Source organism: Podarcis filfolensis (genome assembly GCF_964270895.1).
Source record: "Podarcis filfolensis genome assembly, chromosome: 10".
Lineage (NCBI taxonomy): Eukaryota > Metazoa > Chordata > Lepidosauria > Squamata > Lacertidae > Podarcis > Podarcis filfolensis.
This window is the reverse complement of record NC_139612.1, coordinates 32,384,466-32,401,792: the sequence shown is the minus strand read 5'-3', so window position 1 is coordinate 32,401,792 and position 17,327 is coordinate 32,384,466. Positions and strand designations below refer to the sequence as shown.

Here is a 17,327-nt window from a genome sequence, read left to right as displayed (position 1 = left end):
CAAGCAAGAAATATGTCTCCACTGAACATGGAAAACAAAAAAGATTGCAGTTCTTTGCTGCTCAAGTTCTGGTGGGAACCCAGTGGTTGTGAAAATGTGAGGGAAGAGGGGAATGTGCTTTGCTAACAAAAAAGAGGAGCCATTTGTTACATTTTCCTTTAAAACAAAAAACAATCACCACGTCATAAAGAAAACAAAATCAATTCCAAGTCAGGTTTTTCAATACCACATTTATGCATGGTGTTAAGGGTGGCCTCGCATATCTCTGTACATCACTTTATTACTCAACACTCAATGACCCACGGCTGAAAGTGAGGGCTGCACTGTAAAGCATTGTGGTTGAGCTCATGATGAGGTGTTCATTTGGGTCAGACATGCAAATCAACACTCAAAGCTGAAGTAGCAAAGTGATGAATGAGCGAACGTGTGTAAACCAGCTCATAAACACGTCTGAACTTCTGGCTATATCAGGGCTTTGCAGGCTTATATCAAGGAAGTATATTCTTAGACAGTCTCCTGGACCTTATTGTGCTCCCAGAGACCCAAGTTCCTTTCAGCAGCTTCATCTGTGCAACCAGTTCTAGAGGAGAGTGACGTGGCCATGGATTCCTTGATAACCTCAAAACTGGAACTGTTGTAATGTACTGTGCATGGCGCTACCTTTAAGAACTTTCCAGAAACATCAACTGGTTCAGAAGGTGGCAGAGCGCTGGGTGCTGTAGTGCATCTCCCAATGTCCCCCACCGTGCTTCTCCTTGTCAAGGTTTTGGATCGCTAGGTGGCACATTATGCCTATGTGGAAAGAATCACACTAACTCCCAGTTTGTTTCAGGACACAATTTAAAGTGTTGGACTAAACTTTTAGATCTTTAAATAGGTTGATTCCCAGGTACTCTCTGCATGAACTTCCCCATTCTGGCCCTGCTTTAAGTACAGGGCCGGCCCACCCATGAGGCTAGGGGAGGTGATCATCTCAGGCGGCAGATCCACAAAGGCAGCAGATCCCAGTGTCAATCTTTCTCTCCTTTGCCCCCTGTTCCTGATCTTCACTCGTCCCTTCCTCGCTGGTGGGAAGCGGAGTGCCATTTTGAGGCATGCTTGGGCCAGCATTGCCTGAGATCAAGGTGGCTGGTACAAGCGACAGTGCCTTTTTTGCTGTGGTGTCACATTTATGGTACAATCCCCTCAACTGAAGTCATCAGATCTGTCTGCTAGGCTAGTGAGAACCATTTAGTATCAGAGAACATAAACTTTTTTTAAAATAAAAAAAAAAATTTCTTTCCAGTAGCACCTTAAAGACCAACTAAGTTAGTTCTTGGTATGAGCTTTCGTGTGCATGCACACTTCGTCAGATACACTGACGATATACTGTGTATCTGACGAAGTGTGCATGCACACGAAAGCTCATACCAAGAACTAACTTAGTTGGTCTTTAAGGTGCTACTGGAAAGAAAAAATTTTTTTTTGTTTTGACTATGGCAGACCAACACGGCTACCTTTTTTTAAAATGCAGTTCTTATTGTAATTTTGTTTACAGCTGCTATTGCTTGATGATGATGATGATGGATGCTTTTTTTGTCTTTAATATGTGCATTTTTATTGACGTATTTGCTTTTTATTGAAGTGTATTCATTTTATGTGCTTGTAAGCTGCCCTGGGAGCTTTTTAAAAGCTGCGTGGCAAGCTAAACATTTAAACAAATAAGCAAAGGATACATGTTCCACTTCCTTGCGGATCTGCGTGTTAGCACTGGCGTATCTGAAGCTACAGTCGGATAATATCACACACTAAGGAAGTGTAACAGTCATGCAACAGAGAAGGAACAGACATCGCATCGTATAATGGTGTTAAGGTAGCTACACTCCAAATCCCACAACACTGGATAACTCATATCCCCAAGTATCTGTTCATTTTGCTTAAAGCGTCACACACTGTGTTCAGGTCACTCCGAAGATCCTGGACAACGTTTTCAATACTTCTGGTGTCTTTCAGAATTTCAATGCTTTGGGTGTATGGGTTGAAATATACTGAAAAGGGACGGTTGATTGATTTTGCAAAGTCCCTGAAAGTTTTTAAAAAAGAAAAGAAAGAAAATTAACTCCTATTTCTGTGCCTTCAGATAAGAGAAAATTAGATTTGGGGGTTGTTTTTAAGGGTCAAGTGAGAGAACTTGCCTCATTTTTTCTTTGGCTTCTTCAAAACTTTCAGAGACAAAGTAAGCTTCCTGGAAAGTCGTGATAAGGCATTCTTGCAAGCAGGTTGTCTTTGGATCAAATGTTTTCACATTGGCTTTATCAGACAGAGCGTGCTGCAAAACACACGACATCATCTGTTAAATTATATTACAGAATGCTCAAGTGTTTCTGTACACCCAGCTTTTATAGCATAGTATGCTCTCAAACACAGTTGCTAGTCTCACCCATTTTATGTAGAGTGGTCTTTAATCATCAATAGGATGAATCAATTTTTATTCAAAAAATTGTTAGTTGCTGTAAGAGCCTTTCCCCCAAATGATGACATAATCGAAAACAACTAAGAGCTATCTCTGCCCCATATGCATAAGCGGCTTAAATCATCAACCTTGAAGAGACAGTTATCAATAAATATTCCAAGCAGAATTACTGGGGTAGCGCAAATTACCAGCTTCTCCAGGCAATAAACGTTTGCCCATTTTACAAGTAAAATTTAATCTTACGATGTTATTCACACAACTTATGCCATTTGTGTGACAGTCAATATCGTATCTTGAAAATGCATTTTGGTCTACAAGTGAAATAGATATATGGTGAACAGTTGATAATTTTTTTAAAATTGTATGTTGATAGAAGACATCATTACCCTTTCACACAAATACTGCTAGGGAAGGACTAGGCAAACAGATAGATAGATTATAGTGATAAGAGGAAGCAAAGGAAGACATGCATGTATTTCCAAAAGAGCAATTGAACAGCATCCTTATGATAAGAAAGAGAAATGAATTTGCTGTGTTTGGACACCATATTAAACTATAGTTTAGCAGAGCATGAACAGGCCCAGCCTCTTTCAGGGTCTCCACAGTCTGATCCCAGATGCTCCTCTGTGTGGCTTCACCACAGTGAGCAGGGCCAGAATAGTGTCTGACATTTAACTATGATGACTTTAAAGAGGCCAGATTTGGAAACTATGGTTTGAAATTGGCTTGTTTGAAACAAAGCACAATAACTTTCATTGGTTCAGACAATACGATAAACTGTAAGCTAGCCAAAAGCGGGGCATAACGGGCTTATACATTCTCTGCCATCATGCGAAATGATCTGGAACACAACCCCTATGCAGATCAGGGGTTGCATGTATATATATGTTTTTAAGTGTTCAATATCAAAGGCAGGCACACTTTAAATCAGACATTCCCACACTTGTTCCTCTCCAGACGTGTTGTTCAAAACATGTGGAGATGCAGATGGGATAGAAATTCAACTCAGTTCTAATTTAAAGGTGAATCTATTAAATTCACACTTTCTAAAACAATATGCAAACAACACAGCTATCCATTTACAATTCACACATACCCAGTTTTTGCAATGCAGTTCTCCAACCGATAATGTTTATTAAAATGCTTATATTAGCAGAAAGTGTGCGTTGAAATGAATATATTGGTAAAAATAGCAGCAGCACTGGCAGGAGGAAGAGAGACGTTCCAGGATCAAATCCGAAACTGGAACGATTTTTGTAATTCCGGGACTGTCCCTGAAAAATCGGGACACTTAGAGGGTATTCCCAATACCCCTCACAGAGCTACAACTCTCAGAGTTACATGTGAAGAGAGATTGATTGTTAAACCACGCTGCAAGTTGCTAGCCTCACTACACTGTGGGTTTCTTAATTGTGGGGTTTTTTTTAATTCTGCTTGAGAAAATAAACCTTCTGGAAAAAACACACTTAAATATTGGAAGGTTGCCTATGGCAACAGGCATTTTTGGATGGCGTGTTTTCAGATTGCCAGAAATGTTTTACAACACCAATAGAATTATTTTGAAATAAAATTTAGACCGATGTAATGTTATAGATTGTTTACACAAATGGAAGGAGTTTTTAAAGATCAAGAGCCCCCAAAATAGATCCCCGGCCTCAAGTTTATGTCTTTTACCAGTATCATTTCAATGTGCTTTTGGCAAAAGCCCACATGTTGGCAGAACCCTGCTTCTGGTAGAGCCTGGAAGAGAGGTATTTCTGCCTCATTCCAACACTCTCCAATGGCTTTGCTTGGAGGTTAGGACTTCACTGCCCCATCTGCATTTTGCCACTCTGTTTCTTTCAAATCCATGCACTTGTGGAAAAGGAATGCATGCTTTATTTGGAATTGGGCACCTTTTTGAAATGCATTTTTCAAGCACTCCAAAACACATGTACTAACGGTTACCAGGGCCGTTTAGAAATAGGTAAATACAATCAGCCTCGAATTATACAAGAAATGTGTATCTTTATGCAGCAGAGAGCTGGTTACTAGCCATAAATAATGCAGGCTTATGTATATTTATTGTTTACATTCCTACCTTGAGTTCTCCAATGGAAGATAGAAGCCCTGCTCCGTAAGCCCGGAGTTGCCCGTCTTGCTTACAAAGACCAAATTCAATAGTGAAAAAATAGCACTGTAAGAAAGAGAAACAGATGCCCCTGAGTCCGGATGTGTGCACAAGTTCAAAGAAAGCATGTCATCAGGGCTTTCGCTTGCGTACACCACTACTTCAGAATTTCATGTTTTTTAAATAAGTTCAATCAAGGACATACACATTTCAGTACTTTAAATGTAATTTTCCCACAAAGGGCAAAATCAGGGACGCTCTGATTTATTTCCTCCGGCTCAGTCCTAAATCTGTTTAAGAAGTGTTGCCATTAGAATCAGCATGATTCATGGAAGGAAGCACCTATGGTTGAGGCAGCACACGTGCACCTTTGTAGCAGCCAGTAAGTATGAAGTGTTTGCTTGAATATGTTAAATTATTCCAAACCATCTTCGCCCACATACACACAAAATCAACAAAAAAGGCACAGGTTATATATACATATACATGCACTTATATACAGTTTTGAAATGCAGGCATATCATGAAATGATACCAAGAAAGAATCCAAAATGTAGGCAGCTGTATTGATGTATTGATGTAGGCAGCTGTATTGATATATATATATATAGTATTAATGCACACACACATCCAAATAATATTAATGCATACAGCAGCAGTGCATGGTGTAATACACAGTTATTAGAATCAACTGACAGTCATAGACTAGGAAGCTGCAAATGGTCGAGTAGTGGCTGGCTACAATGCTGAAGTTTAGCTGAGGAGTCCCAGGTTCACATCCCTGATCAGCCAAGTGGCATGGCTGCAATCCTATACAAAGTTGCCTGGGAGTAAGCTCCACTGAACTCAGTTGTGCTACCTTCTTACTGCATAGCCATTACAATCCAATACAATGTAAAATCCATTACAATCCTAAGGGACTGTTACCTTGCTTCCTGGCCGCAGCTCCCTATCCTCCTTGGCTTATGCAAATAACTAATAAGATCAAACAAATTGGCCTAAACCCTGAAAATCTTTTTATTGAAACTCCGAACAAGGCAAAAGCAATTATCACTCATAGACTTTACGATGTCGAATTACAACAAGAAGACGCCCTACTTCCGGAGACGTATAGATGCTTAAAAGCTTGGCCTAATTTTGCAGCTGCCCCTTACTTAACTAACATCACTAACGAAGCTTATAGATGGGCTTTCTCTAGAGCCCGCTTTGAGACAATGCCCTCAGCAGTGCTGTACGGCAAATTCATGTGGGTACCAATGCATGCGCGTCTCTGCCCCTGTATGTCTAATAAGGTAGAATCTGTCACACACATCCTTCTATTTTGCGAATTTTACAGTGAAGAACGAGTTCAACTTATTTTGCCGCTTTTATCAAAATTTATACCCCTACAACATTATTTGGAATCCTCCCCCGAAATTCTACGAAAATACCTTCTGGAAGATTCCTCAAGCTCAATATCATATGAGGTGGCCAAATTTTGCACTTTAGTAATCAGGAAGCGTAAATCTCCTCTGTTGAATGGCACACTGCGAAGTTCCCTTGTGTATTTTTTTTTTCTTTTCTGATGTTGCTGTTGATTTCTTTTTGTTTGATCTTGTGGTGTTTAGTGTCACTGGCTTTTGCCGCAATAAAACTTGAACTTGAACTGCATAGCCACCTTATGGAGCATATTTAAAGGAAAAGGTAAAGGGACCCCTGACAGTTAAGTCCAGTCGCGAACAACTGTGGGGTTGTGGAGCTCATCTCGCTTTACAGGCCGAGGGAGCTGGCGTTTGTCTGCTCCACAGACAGTTTTTCCAGATCATGTGGCCAGCATGACTAAGCCGCTTCTGGTGAAACCAGAGCAGCGCATGGAAACGCAGTTTTACCTTCCCGCCGGAGCAGTACCTATTAATCTACTTGCACTTTTTTGGCGTGCTTTCAAACTGCTAGGTTGGCAGGAGCTGGGACAGAGCAACGGGAGCTCACCCCGTGGCGGGGATTCGAACCACCGACCTTCTGATCGGCAAGCCCTAGGCTCTGTGGTTTAATCCACAGTGCCACCTGTGTCCCTATGGAGCACATTTAGCTTTATTAACATATCTGCAACCTTTAGCTTTTAATTCAACAATGCAAACAATTCTGCAAAGTTAAGCTTTTACTGAAAGCAGGAAATAGGTAAAGGTAAAGGTACCCCTGCCCGTACGGGCCAGTCTTGCCAGACTCTAGGGTTGTGCGCTCATCTCACTCTATAGGCCGGGAGCCAGCGCTGTCCGCAGACACTTCCGGGTCACGTGGCCAGCGTGACAAGCTGCATCTGGCAAGCCAGCGCAGCACACGGAATGCCGTTTACCTTCCCGCTGGTAAGCGGTCCCTATTTATCTACTTGCACCCAGAGGTGCTTTCGAACTGCTGGGTTGGCAGGTGCTGGGACCGAACGACGGGAGCACACCCTGCCGCGGGGATTCGAACCGCCGACCATGCGATCGGCAAGTCCTAGGCGCTGAGGTTTTACCCACAGCACTACCACAGCGCCAGGAAATAGGAACCCACTAAATGGAAAGGAGTGTCGAGCCTCTGCTTGATTCTTTTCCTCCTTCTCAGTGTTCTTCTATGGAGTGACAAACAATAAACAATAGAAACACCTGAAGGCCTCAAGATCACCTCAGTCACTTGCCCATGCCAGGAGGGGCCATCGCTTAGCCTGGTGCATCCTGCTCTGAAAATGCTTCCATTCCTTCCCACCCACCCTTTCCTACTCCATTAGTTGTTGGTGGCATTACTGCAACCATCCAGGGATGGTTGAGCTTTTTGGGGAGGAGCACCCAAAAAAACACCATGATGCCTGCCACCTCTGTCATGCTGCCCCAAGCGCCATGCAGGGAAACGTCACAGCAACACTACAGAGGTGACAGAATGCAGCAAAGAGGTGCCAGGACTCAGTTCTGGTGAGTTCCGCCTGAAATAAGCCCTGCAGCCGTGGAAATAATCAAGTATTGAAAGACCTACATTTGCTCCCAGTACGTTTCCAAGCACAATTCAAAGTGTTGGTGCTGACCTTTAAAGCCCTAAACGGCCTCAGTCCTGTATACCTGAAGGAGCGTCTCCACCCCCATCGTTCAGCCAGACACTGAGGTCCAGCACCGAGGGCCTTCTGGCTGTTCCCTCACTGCGAGAAGTGAGGTTACAGGGAACCAGACAGAGGGCCTTCTCGGTAGTGGCACCTGCCCTGTGGAATGCCCTCCCATCAGATGTCAAGGAAATAAACAACTATCTGACTTTTAGAAGGCATCTGAAGGCAGACCTGTTTAGGGAAGTTTTTAATGACTGATGTTTTAATGTACTTTTAATCTTTTGTTGGAAGATGCCCAGAGTGGCTGGGGAAACCTAGGCACATGGGCGGGGTATAAATAATGAGTTGTTGTTGTTGTTTACCTGTGTGAAAAATGAGATGCAAAAAGACCTTCTGTAGGAGAGTTGTGAAAGAACCTGCAGGTTTGAATTTGTAATCTTAGTCAAGATGAATGTGTAGGTATTCCTGACAACCCGAAAGCCTGAATTAGCACCAGTTTATTTAATAAATGCTAGAATGGTCGAGCTGCACATAATCCGAAAGCTAGCCTGATAGTATAGTATGATTACCACCACGTACGGGGCTTGCACTAGCCAAGTGGAATAATGGACTTTTCATGGAACAGCTGACTTCCATTGCTTATCAGAAAGTGCTTTTTAGAATGCTTCTATCAGTTTGCCACGAGGCATCGGGAGCTGCTGTTTGAGGAAAACAAATCTAAAAAGTCCCTCAGGCCCACAGAGCTAGTTCCACATTCTCCATAGATCATGGCCTTTATCTCCTGTGGTTTTCAAGATATATGAATTACTCATATTACTCTGAATACAGTTGACTCACAATTTACACTCCTTTAACTGGTGCAAATTCAGCTTGTATGTGCTTGGCCAAAAATAAATTTAAAAATGAAAGGGAATGGTTGCCATTGGGGACAATGGCCATTGCACTCATCTTAGCATCTGGAGGTACAGGGAGCGTGTGTTTTGACTCTGTGTGATTAAGTCATCTATAAACACAGGGAGACAAACAAATTAGCACAGGCTAATGAATAATGGCATATTTCTGGAGAGGGATACATGGTTGTATAGTCATGGTGTTAATTCCTGTTCTATCTGATGTCACTATTTCTGTTGCAGAGAGAATGCAATCTAAGCCAGGAATAGCCAGTGTTGAGCCCTCTAGATGTTGTACAATGACAATACACAACAGCAAAACCAATGGCCAAGAATAATGGGAACTGCGGTTCAAGAACATCTGGAATGCAAAATGTTGACTACTCCTGATCTAAGCCATCTCAGGTTTAATGCCAGCAGCCAAGGTAACTAAGGTAGGTGACAGCATTTTCTCCTCCTTTCATTTTGACTAGCCCCCTCCCTCATTTTATAGATTATAAAGGATCTAGAAATAACGTTGGCATGGGTCCTACCTAGGCTTCATCTAGCATTAGTATGCTTCCAGCAATGGAAGCAACTTCCATCAATTTCCCCTTTCACCTCTTCTGCCCTTTGAAAATCTTCTCTGGAGAGTTAGGGGACCCTCTGGAACAACACAAGAGGCCGTGCAGGAGCCAGGAGAAAAGAGAATTGGCAAATACCTCCCCCAGTTCTGTTAGCAGGATCCTAGTGATCCCAGTTCTCTTTGTGAACAGTAGAAGCCCTTCTCTTTGTGGATGCCTAGTTAAGATCCAAGCCATTGTGTGGAATAGTTTGCAATCTTCTTGTCACATCTATTCATTTGTAGAAATGGGGTATTATTTACCTGTCTGCCAAAGATGCTCTAGAATTTAATTCACTTATGCTTATGCGTAAGGTTGCCGATAACAGAGAACTAGTGGAATTAGTGTTTTAAAAGGGATGTATTCCATCACCGTATATACATGCCAAAATAACTCATTTTCATTTTATAAGGGATAACAGTCTTTGAAAAGCCTGAGTTTTGAGAATATATATATAGATAAACTAAAGATAAAATGTCCAGATGGTAAAATGTAATTTGTATTTGCCAAATTCTAATTTTTATCAATACCGTATATTTAGAACAACCCTTCATATGAATAATAAGAAAAAGCTACTGCAAATGTAATTTATTTCCTGCATGCAGCATCTATGGTAGATTCTGATTCACAAAGCTTTTGTTAGGATAGAGAATGAAGTATCTCGCCCAATGCTGCCATCTTCAGATCATTAGTCCTTAATACAATTATTTTAACCTTTGCAGAATATTCTGTTGATTTCACTGCTTTGGAGAACTATTCTGGCAATAAATCCATTCTAATTAAGAAAAGATAAACTAAAAATAGAGGATTCACATTTTAAATAAGAGTAGGCTCCCATCAGGCTTCACTCTGTTTTCTTTAATTTCTTTAACATAAACTGAGTTATTCTCTGCTAAGCCTTTTAAAGTTTTTTTTTTAAGTATTCTTAAATTAAAAGGGGGTAATTAAAAGCATTCCTCAAACCAATTCAATTATCTGAGATTCTCCTTTCTTTGGTTATATTTATTGCTTCCTTCCACAGCTACTAAAACAATGTAGTAGAGAAATAAATAGTGATTCTCAATTTAGATGCCTTTCAACATACAAAGGTATTCTGAAATACTGGCTCCCTGTCCATCAAAAGTGCACAAACACATCAGGTGTGCAGCTTGTACAGTTCCTATTAAACTTAATAGTTTCAGTAACTGAGATAACAGCAGCTGCACCTATCATATCTCATCAGAAAAAAATGCTTTTACAAATGCTCATTTCTGATCCTTTAACTGAAGTCAAGGGCCTTTGCCCAAATTCACCTAAACAGGAGCATAAGTGATGCTTCCTCATGCATGAAGGCATCTTTACACCTTCAAATGTCTCTTGAATATGGGCCAGTGGAAATTGCCCCATTAATGTCAGTAGGAACCAGAGGAAGCCCTAGAAATGCACAATCGGCAGGGAGTTTATTCTGTCGAGCCATTAAATTGGGGCCTCCTGTGGAAATGATCAATGCAACACGCTGGGCCAGGAGAAGCTCACCTGATAAAAGGAAGCAAAGTTTCTTACTCTACTATGCATTTATTTGATAGAGGCTGGAAGGCATTTACTTGAAGCAGCATTTTGGGGCTACAGATCATTATTAAAAATATATATACCGCCGTACCTTGGATCCCAAATGCCTTGCTAGTCAAATGTTTTGGCTCCCGAATGCCGCAAACCCAAAAGTGAGTGTTCCGGTTTGCAAATGTTCTTTGGAACCCGAACGTCTGACGCAGCTTCCAGTTGGCTGCAGGAGCTCCCTGCAGCCAATTAGAAGCCACACCTTGGTTTCTGAACATTTTGGAAGTCAAACAGACTTCCGGAACAGATTCCATTTGACTTCTGAGGTACTGTATATATGAAGGTGATTATTTCAAAGATGAGTGTGTACGACAGAAATCCACAAACCTTCATAACAGCATAGGAGCTTCTCAGATCATTCATTGATTTACTATCTATGCTAAGCATATATTCTAGAAATTGACCCACTGATATCAATGGTGTAACTTTGGGTGGAAGAGGACAAGAACTGGACACAATGTACCACTCATCTAAAGATACAAAATACCCGTAATTTTAAAGCACTAAGAAACAGTAGCAATTCAATTGCTGGCATTGCCAGATCCCTAGCTCTAGCAGAATTGTGTTCCCTCCCATCCAAAACAGAAGAGGGAAGCTTACCTTGACCTTTCATGTATCCTTGGCCTCCACTTCTATATCTCCACAGCATCACCCTCTCTTCTCATAGGGAGTCTTGTCTGTGTCACTTCTGAACTAGAAGCACACAGCACAAGAGAGGGCTAGAAACACTATTCGTGCTACATTCATTGCTGAAGTAAGGGAAATGGGTTGGCACCAGTACAGCAGGGGTTTTTTTTGGGGGGGGGGTCAAAGTTGTAGCTGAAGCTAAAATTAACTGGTACTACTGAGAGAAAAGAAGTTTCACTGTCTTGACCATAGGTCATAAGAAAAAGCATGTAAAATACATGTGTAAGCAAATAAAAATTTGTGGCACAATAAAAAAAAATTCGAAAGTATGCAGTAAAGCAAATAGAAACATATACGTTCAGATGTAGTTAAGATTTGGGGGGTTATCCAATTGGTGTCCCACCCTCTGATGGAAAGCTCTTTGATCCAGCAGAGTCTTCTGTTAGTGAAAGGAGGAGTGAGGGAACCTTTAGCAACTCCTTCTCCCATCACCTCCAGAACAGGTGGGCGTAGTGTAGGAGGCAGGCTCACTCACTAAAGGTCTTCTTGAACCCTGTTCCACTGATGGATCGCTCCATTGGATCAAAGAGTCTCCCATCAGCAACTGGATACTGTGGGAACTGCAACAGGAAGGATCATTCAGTTTGTAACTCATGAGTTAATTCTGTTATAATTGAGTGGAGGTGTTGCTTAAGCCAGTCCCAATGCGACTGCAGCTTAATAGCCAAACGGATACGCTGTTCCTTGCAAGCAACATTCCCTTCAAATGAGTAGAAACTTTGTTTATCTCTTCCATACAATATATTCTACATCAGTTCCAAATTACAATAAATATAACGTTGATACCTATGGTATTAATAGTGCCAAAATATGGTCCAAAGATCTGTTGGCTGCAATAACTAATTAACTGCTTACAAAATATTATAATACGCACATCTCTATGGCTGGAATTACCATCTTAACATAAAGAAAATCTTTCCCCAAATGAATATAGTAGCAAAACAGATATAAATTGTCCAGAATCTCATGACATTTTACAGAGCCATGGATGAAATAGTTCATGAAGCACACACTGTTTGAGCTTAAGTGGCAGTCTACATTGACAAACTAAAGCTGAAAATGTGTAGGAGTGCTAAAAAACTCTCTTGAGTAGTATGCTACTGCTACTTTTTTAAAATCAGCCACAGTAGTTTTCTAATGTTTACTTTCTTCCAATACATTTACCAGTGCCTTTAAATATTACTTACAAAAGATTATTCTCAAGTGTCTCATATTCCTAAACGTCTGTGGCAATGTCATGCTTGAACAATAATGCACACTTCTTTTGGAGAGGACACACAAGACCTCCAGAGTTACTCTGCAATCTACTCTACTATTATCTACAATCTATTCTATTATCAGTCAGACATTACATTGTCATAAATATGACTGCCTCTCCCAAGAGTACAACTATGTATTTTCAACATAACATTAGAGACAGTCTTCAATTTTACCTAACATGGCTAGCAGGAATGCATGTGGCAGTGGTTTAATCATTGCTTTTCACATTAGAATCTTAAATGCCTGTAGTATTTGCATATTGAAAGGCATGTGGATTGCAGTAAAAATCTGGAAGTGTTAAATTAATTATGGGTATTTTGGTGGTTTGCATAATCATGAAGAGAAAATTTCCATAATATCATATTGTGGAGGAAACTAATCAATATGCCATAGGTTGTGAAATATTTAAATCTGAAAAATGTGCCCAGTTTCTCTCTCTCTTTGTCTGTCTGTCTCTTACTCACTCACTCACTCTGTATCTCATATACATCCAGGAGTAATCCTGAATAATAGTCATTCATTAACAGAGTGAACTACAGTGGTACCTTGGTTTAAGAACAGCTTAGTTTATGAACAACTTGGATTAAGAACGCTGCAAACCCAGAAGTAGGTGTTTTGGTTTGAGAACTTTGCCTGGGAATTAGAACATGTTTCGCTTCCTGTTGAGTTTGTAAATTGTAAATTTGTAAATTTGTAAATTGAGTCCCCCACTGCTATGGGAAAGCACGCCTTGGTTTAAGAATGCTTTGGTTTAAGAACGGACTTCCGGAACGGATTAAGTTCATAAACCAAGGTACCACTGTAATCAGAACTTGACAAAATTCACTTGTAAATAAAATCACTTAAAACACAAACTTGGTTTCTAAATAAAACAAATGAAATAGAGCATGTTTTCATAACATTCTTTCGTTCAACCATTTTCTGCAAATTACTACCGTAAAAGGTGTTTAGGTTTCTTTTGTGATTCCCCAAACACAACTCTTTTTGTAATAGCACTACATTTCTCTCCATTCTCCCTCAACTTTGCACAGGGCTTTTGCTAACACACACTTTGGAAGAGTTCATTTGTTTTGGTTTTTTTAAAAAAAAAACAGCAACCAAAAAACAGAACACCAAGCAAGTGTGGCGTTGCTTTCTTGTATTTTATAATACAGGCGTTCAGTTGGCTACTGTGAGAACAGGATGCTGGACTAAATAGGCCACAGGCCTGCTCCAGCACTTCTTCTCAAACCCTCCAAGTGTCCCTATTTTCTAGGGATGTCCCTGATAAGCCATCCTGGTTTCTGATTTGATCCCGGAATGTCCCACTTTTCTTTAGGGTGCCCCTATTTTCATTGGAGAAATGTTGGAGGGTATGGAGTTATCTGACCCCCGGGCCATCCAAAGGCAAACCTGTATAGGGAAGTTTTTTAATGTTTAATTATGATTTTATGTATGTTGGAAGCTGGCTGAGGTTACACAGTAAGATGTGTGAGGTATAAATAGTAAAATTATCATTATGGAATGGGACGTCCCTATTTTCATCAGAGAAATGTCGGGAGGTATGTCTTCTTACATTCTTATATAAGCAAAGCCAGAATGATTACTTTTCACACTGACATTGAAGCATGTGGATTTTTCTATGTGCATACCTTTTTTTTAAATCTATAATCTATTTTAGAGTCAAGTGTAACTCTCAGCAGAACTTTCCAAACTCTCATTATGCAAAAGTAATTAAAATTCTTGAAAGGAAATTATAAAGGAAGAAAAAAATAAAAGATAAACACACTGGAAACTGTAACATGAGCAGAATAAAAATTGTCCATAAAATTCTGTTGACGCAACTAGGACATACGATCAACTCACAGGCCACATTCTCATGGAGTGTTTGGCAGTGGTATTGCGTGTTCTCATGCTGCCTTGGGCACTTGTGCACCGGGGAGGCAGGGCACGGGCTGTGGAGGGCAAATGGAGTCTGCCATGTGCCAGCCCAGCCCTCACCACCAATGCCACCAGGGCAACACCAATCTTGAGCCGCTTTGCAAGGCTGGACTGAGCCCAGCCTTGGAAGGCAGCTCAGTGAGGAAAGCATAAGAAAGAGGCCATGCATCCTTTGATCCCAGCCTCACCCTCAAGCATCGCTGTTGGATCCCAACCTCCATTAATTAAAAGTTTCCTGTGGAACCCCTGCTTTAATTGTGCTTCCAACTCACTTCAGAAAAGCAGTGTCACAGAAGAGCGAAGGGACTCTGGTATGAAATGAATGGGAATGTTTAAATAATTATTTAGGGGACAAGGGCTCAACAAGAAAGACCTGGCTATGTTTAGAATGATACCGCACAGAGAAATGCTCCCTGATACCAAGATGAGGGATCCCTTTGGAATGCAGATAGAGAGAATTGATAAGAATAATGATCTGTTGTGAGCTTGACGGAAGTTTACAATAGATGAGCTTTCCTGCTTTGGCTCATCTTCCTTTTTCTTTTTCTTTTTTTCTGTTTTTATTTTTTCTTTTCTTTTATCTTTCCCATAGTTGCTTATGTTCTGTGTCATGTACTTCAATATTTTTTGTAGTTTATTAAAAGTTTTTTTTTCATTACTATTAAGGAATTTTCCTTTGTAATTTTGGTTGTCTACATTTATATGTACTTGTTTAAAGCAAAATAAAAGTTTTTAAAAAAAGAAAAAAGAAATGAACCATATTCAGAAATGAATAACTGGGATAGACAGACACTGTCAATGGACTTTGTAATTGGTAGAAATGGAGTGAGTTGTTTTTGTTTTGTTTTTTGTATTGTGGCAGACGTGGGAGAGGGTAATCATTCAAACTTATTTTGATCTTTTTTTAAAAGTTATTTTTATAGCAAGACTTGGTAAAATAATAGGAAAGGGAAAAGACTATAGAGTTTCCATTATGCTTCTTCAGCAGAATTTCCTCCAGGTAGCTAAAACTTATATATTGGCATTAGCTATTGCTGCCCAAGTATTTGTAGTGCCTCAGCTAAAGTGCAGTCCAATGCCTCACATCACTTCTCAGGCAATCTTCCAGTGCAACTTCTGTTAGGAATGACCGGTGCCTGTTTGGGATAGCTTCTGCAGCTTCTAAACAATCAAAATATATATTATATAATTTGGAGGCTGATTCCCAAGTGCGTAGTATCACATGGCTTTGAGAAAGGGTACTCACCATGTGAAGAAACCTTGCAATGAGGCTGCCCTAATGCTAGGAAGCTGGAGAAGTTCAGCAGCATTTCTTTATGGACAACGGAACAGCATAGCAGTTAGGACTTGCTACATAGGTAAGGCTAAAGTTTCAATGAATTCCCGCTCAGCTACAGAGGGAGCAACAGCCAGAGAGGAGAGAGGAGTTTCTATTACATACTAGAGACATGTCTCTTAAAGAAACAAACCACAAACTCTACTTAAAATTAAACAACAGGGTGCCTCTGAGCACATTATGAATTTGTTTCCGGTACCAGAACTGAACTGAGTGCGCAGTTCCTTCACACAGAAGTCCACACTTCGCTAGCTTTCTTCCTTTCAGCAACTTAATTTAGGTGGGGAAAGCCATTTTGTTGTTTTCATTCTTATACAATTCAGTGTCAGAAACCCTCATTGATGTACTGCAAACCTGCCAGAGATCTTCCAGTAAAGCCCAGATCAATCTTCTGCCTGCCCCTTGGTACAACCTGCTTTTAACTAACAAACAAACCCTGTGTAATGTCAATAATGTTCCTTATTACAAGATCAAGATCACTCAGCCTATGAAAGGATGCAAAATCGCAATGCAGTGGATACAACTCTCCATTCAACATGGCCAAACAGTCATTTACCTCAACCTCAGTGACTTTGAGCATGCTGTTTAAACCAGCCCGGTGACTTGGTTTTTTTTAACAAAAAGGGAAGGGCTGTAGCTCAGTGGTAGAGCATCTGTTTTGTATGCCAAAGTCCCCAGGTTAAACCCCGACATCTCCAGGTGAGAATGTCCCTTATCTGAAACCCAGGAGCTAGCTGGACCTGCTCTCTGACTCAGTATAATGCCGTTCTCACCATTTTGTAGGGACAAAATTGTTGGGAAACTGTGTACGTGCAGCTACTCACACAGAGTCAATTAAAGTTACAGATAGGTAGCCGTGTTGGTCTGCCATAGTCAAAACAAAAAAAAATTTTTCCTTCCAGTAGCACCTTAGAGACCAACTAAGTTAGTTCTTGGTATGAGCTTTCGTGTGCATGCACACTTCTTCAGATACACTGGTGTATCTGAAGAAGTGTGCATGCACACGAAAGCTCATACCAAGAACTAACTTAGTTGGTCTTTAGAGTCAATTAAAGTTTGGCAGACAGCCAGAAGGCAATCTGAAGGAGTAAGTCTGCCTGGTGATAACAGAGACATGGAGACCGCTCCCTGACTGGTCAAGCTTTCTCAAGGGAGTGATAATTAATGGCCTACTAACTGCAATGTGTTAGTTCGGAGTTCAGTGGTTCAGTGTGTCAATGTAGGAGTAGTGAGTCGTGTCAGAGAGAGCTAGCAAAAGATCCGTGTTCTGTTCCTGTAAATAGTCCACTGCATATAATAAACACCTAACTACAAGTTCCTGGTTCCTGCTTCGTCTATCCTGTCTGCAGCCAAGTTGCCAATTGCTTCCGTGGATTCTGCGTGTACTCTGCTAGGTCTGGCTAAGGTTCTGCAACTAGTCAGA

General features: G+C 40.8%; 1 protein-coding gene across 1 annotated transcript in view; it reads right to left on the bottom strand.

The window, feature by feature from the left end:
• Positions 1–210: 210 nt before the first annotated feature.
• The window catches only part of TPH2 (tryptophan hydroxylase 2), a 61,819-nt gene continuing 44,702 nt past the window's right edge, over positions 211–17,327 (bottom strand). Inside the window, exons 9-12 of the mRNA XM_083574578.1 lie at positions 4,533–4,628; positions 2,175–2,308; positions 1,497–2,062; positions 211–1,250 (exon numbers count right to left, since the gene is read on the bottom strand). Of these exons, the coding sequence (XP_083430704.1) occupies positions 1,888–2,062; positions 2,175–2,308; positions 4,533–4,628 (405 nt within the window). The 3' untranslated portion in view covers positions 211–1,250; positions 1,497–1,887. The remainder of the gene's footprint in view (positions 1,251–1,496; positions 2,063–2,174; positions 2,309–4,532; positions 4,629–17,327) is intronic.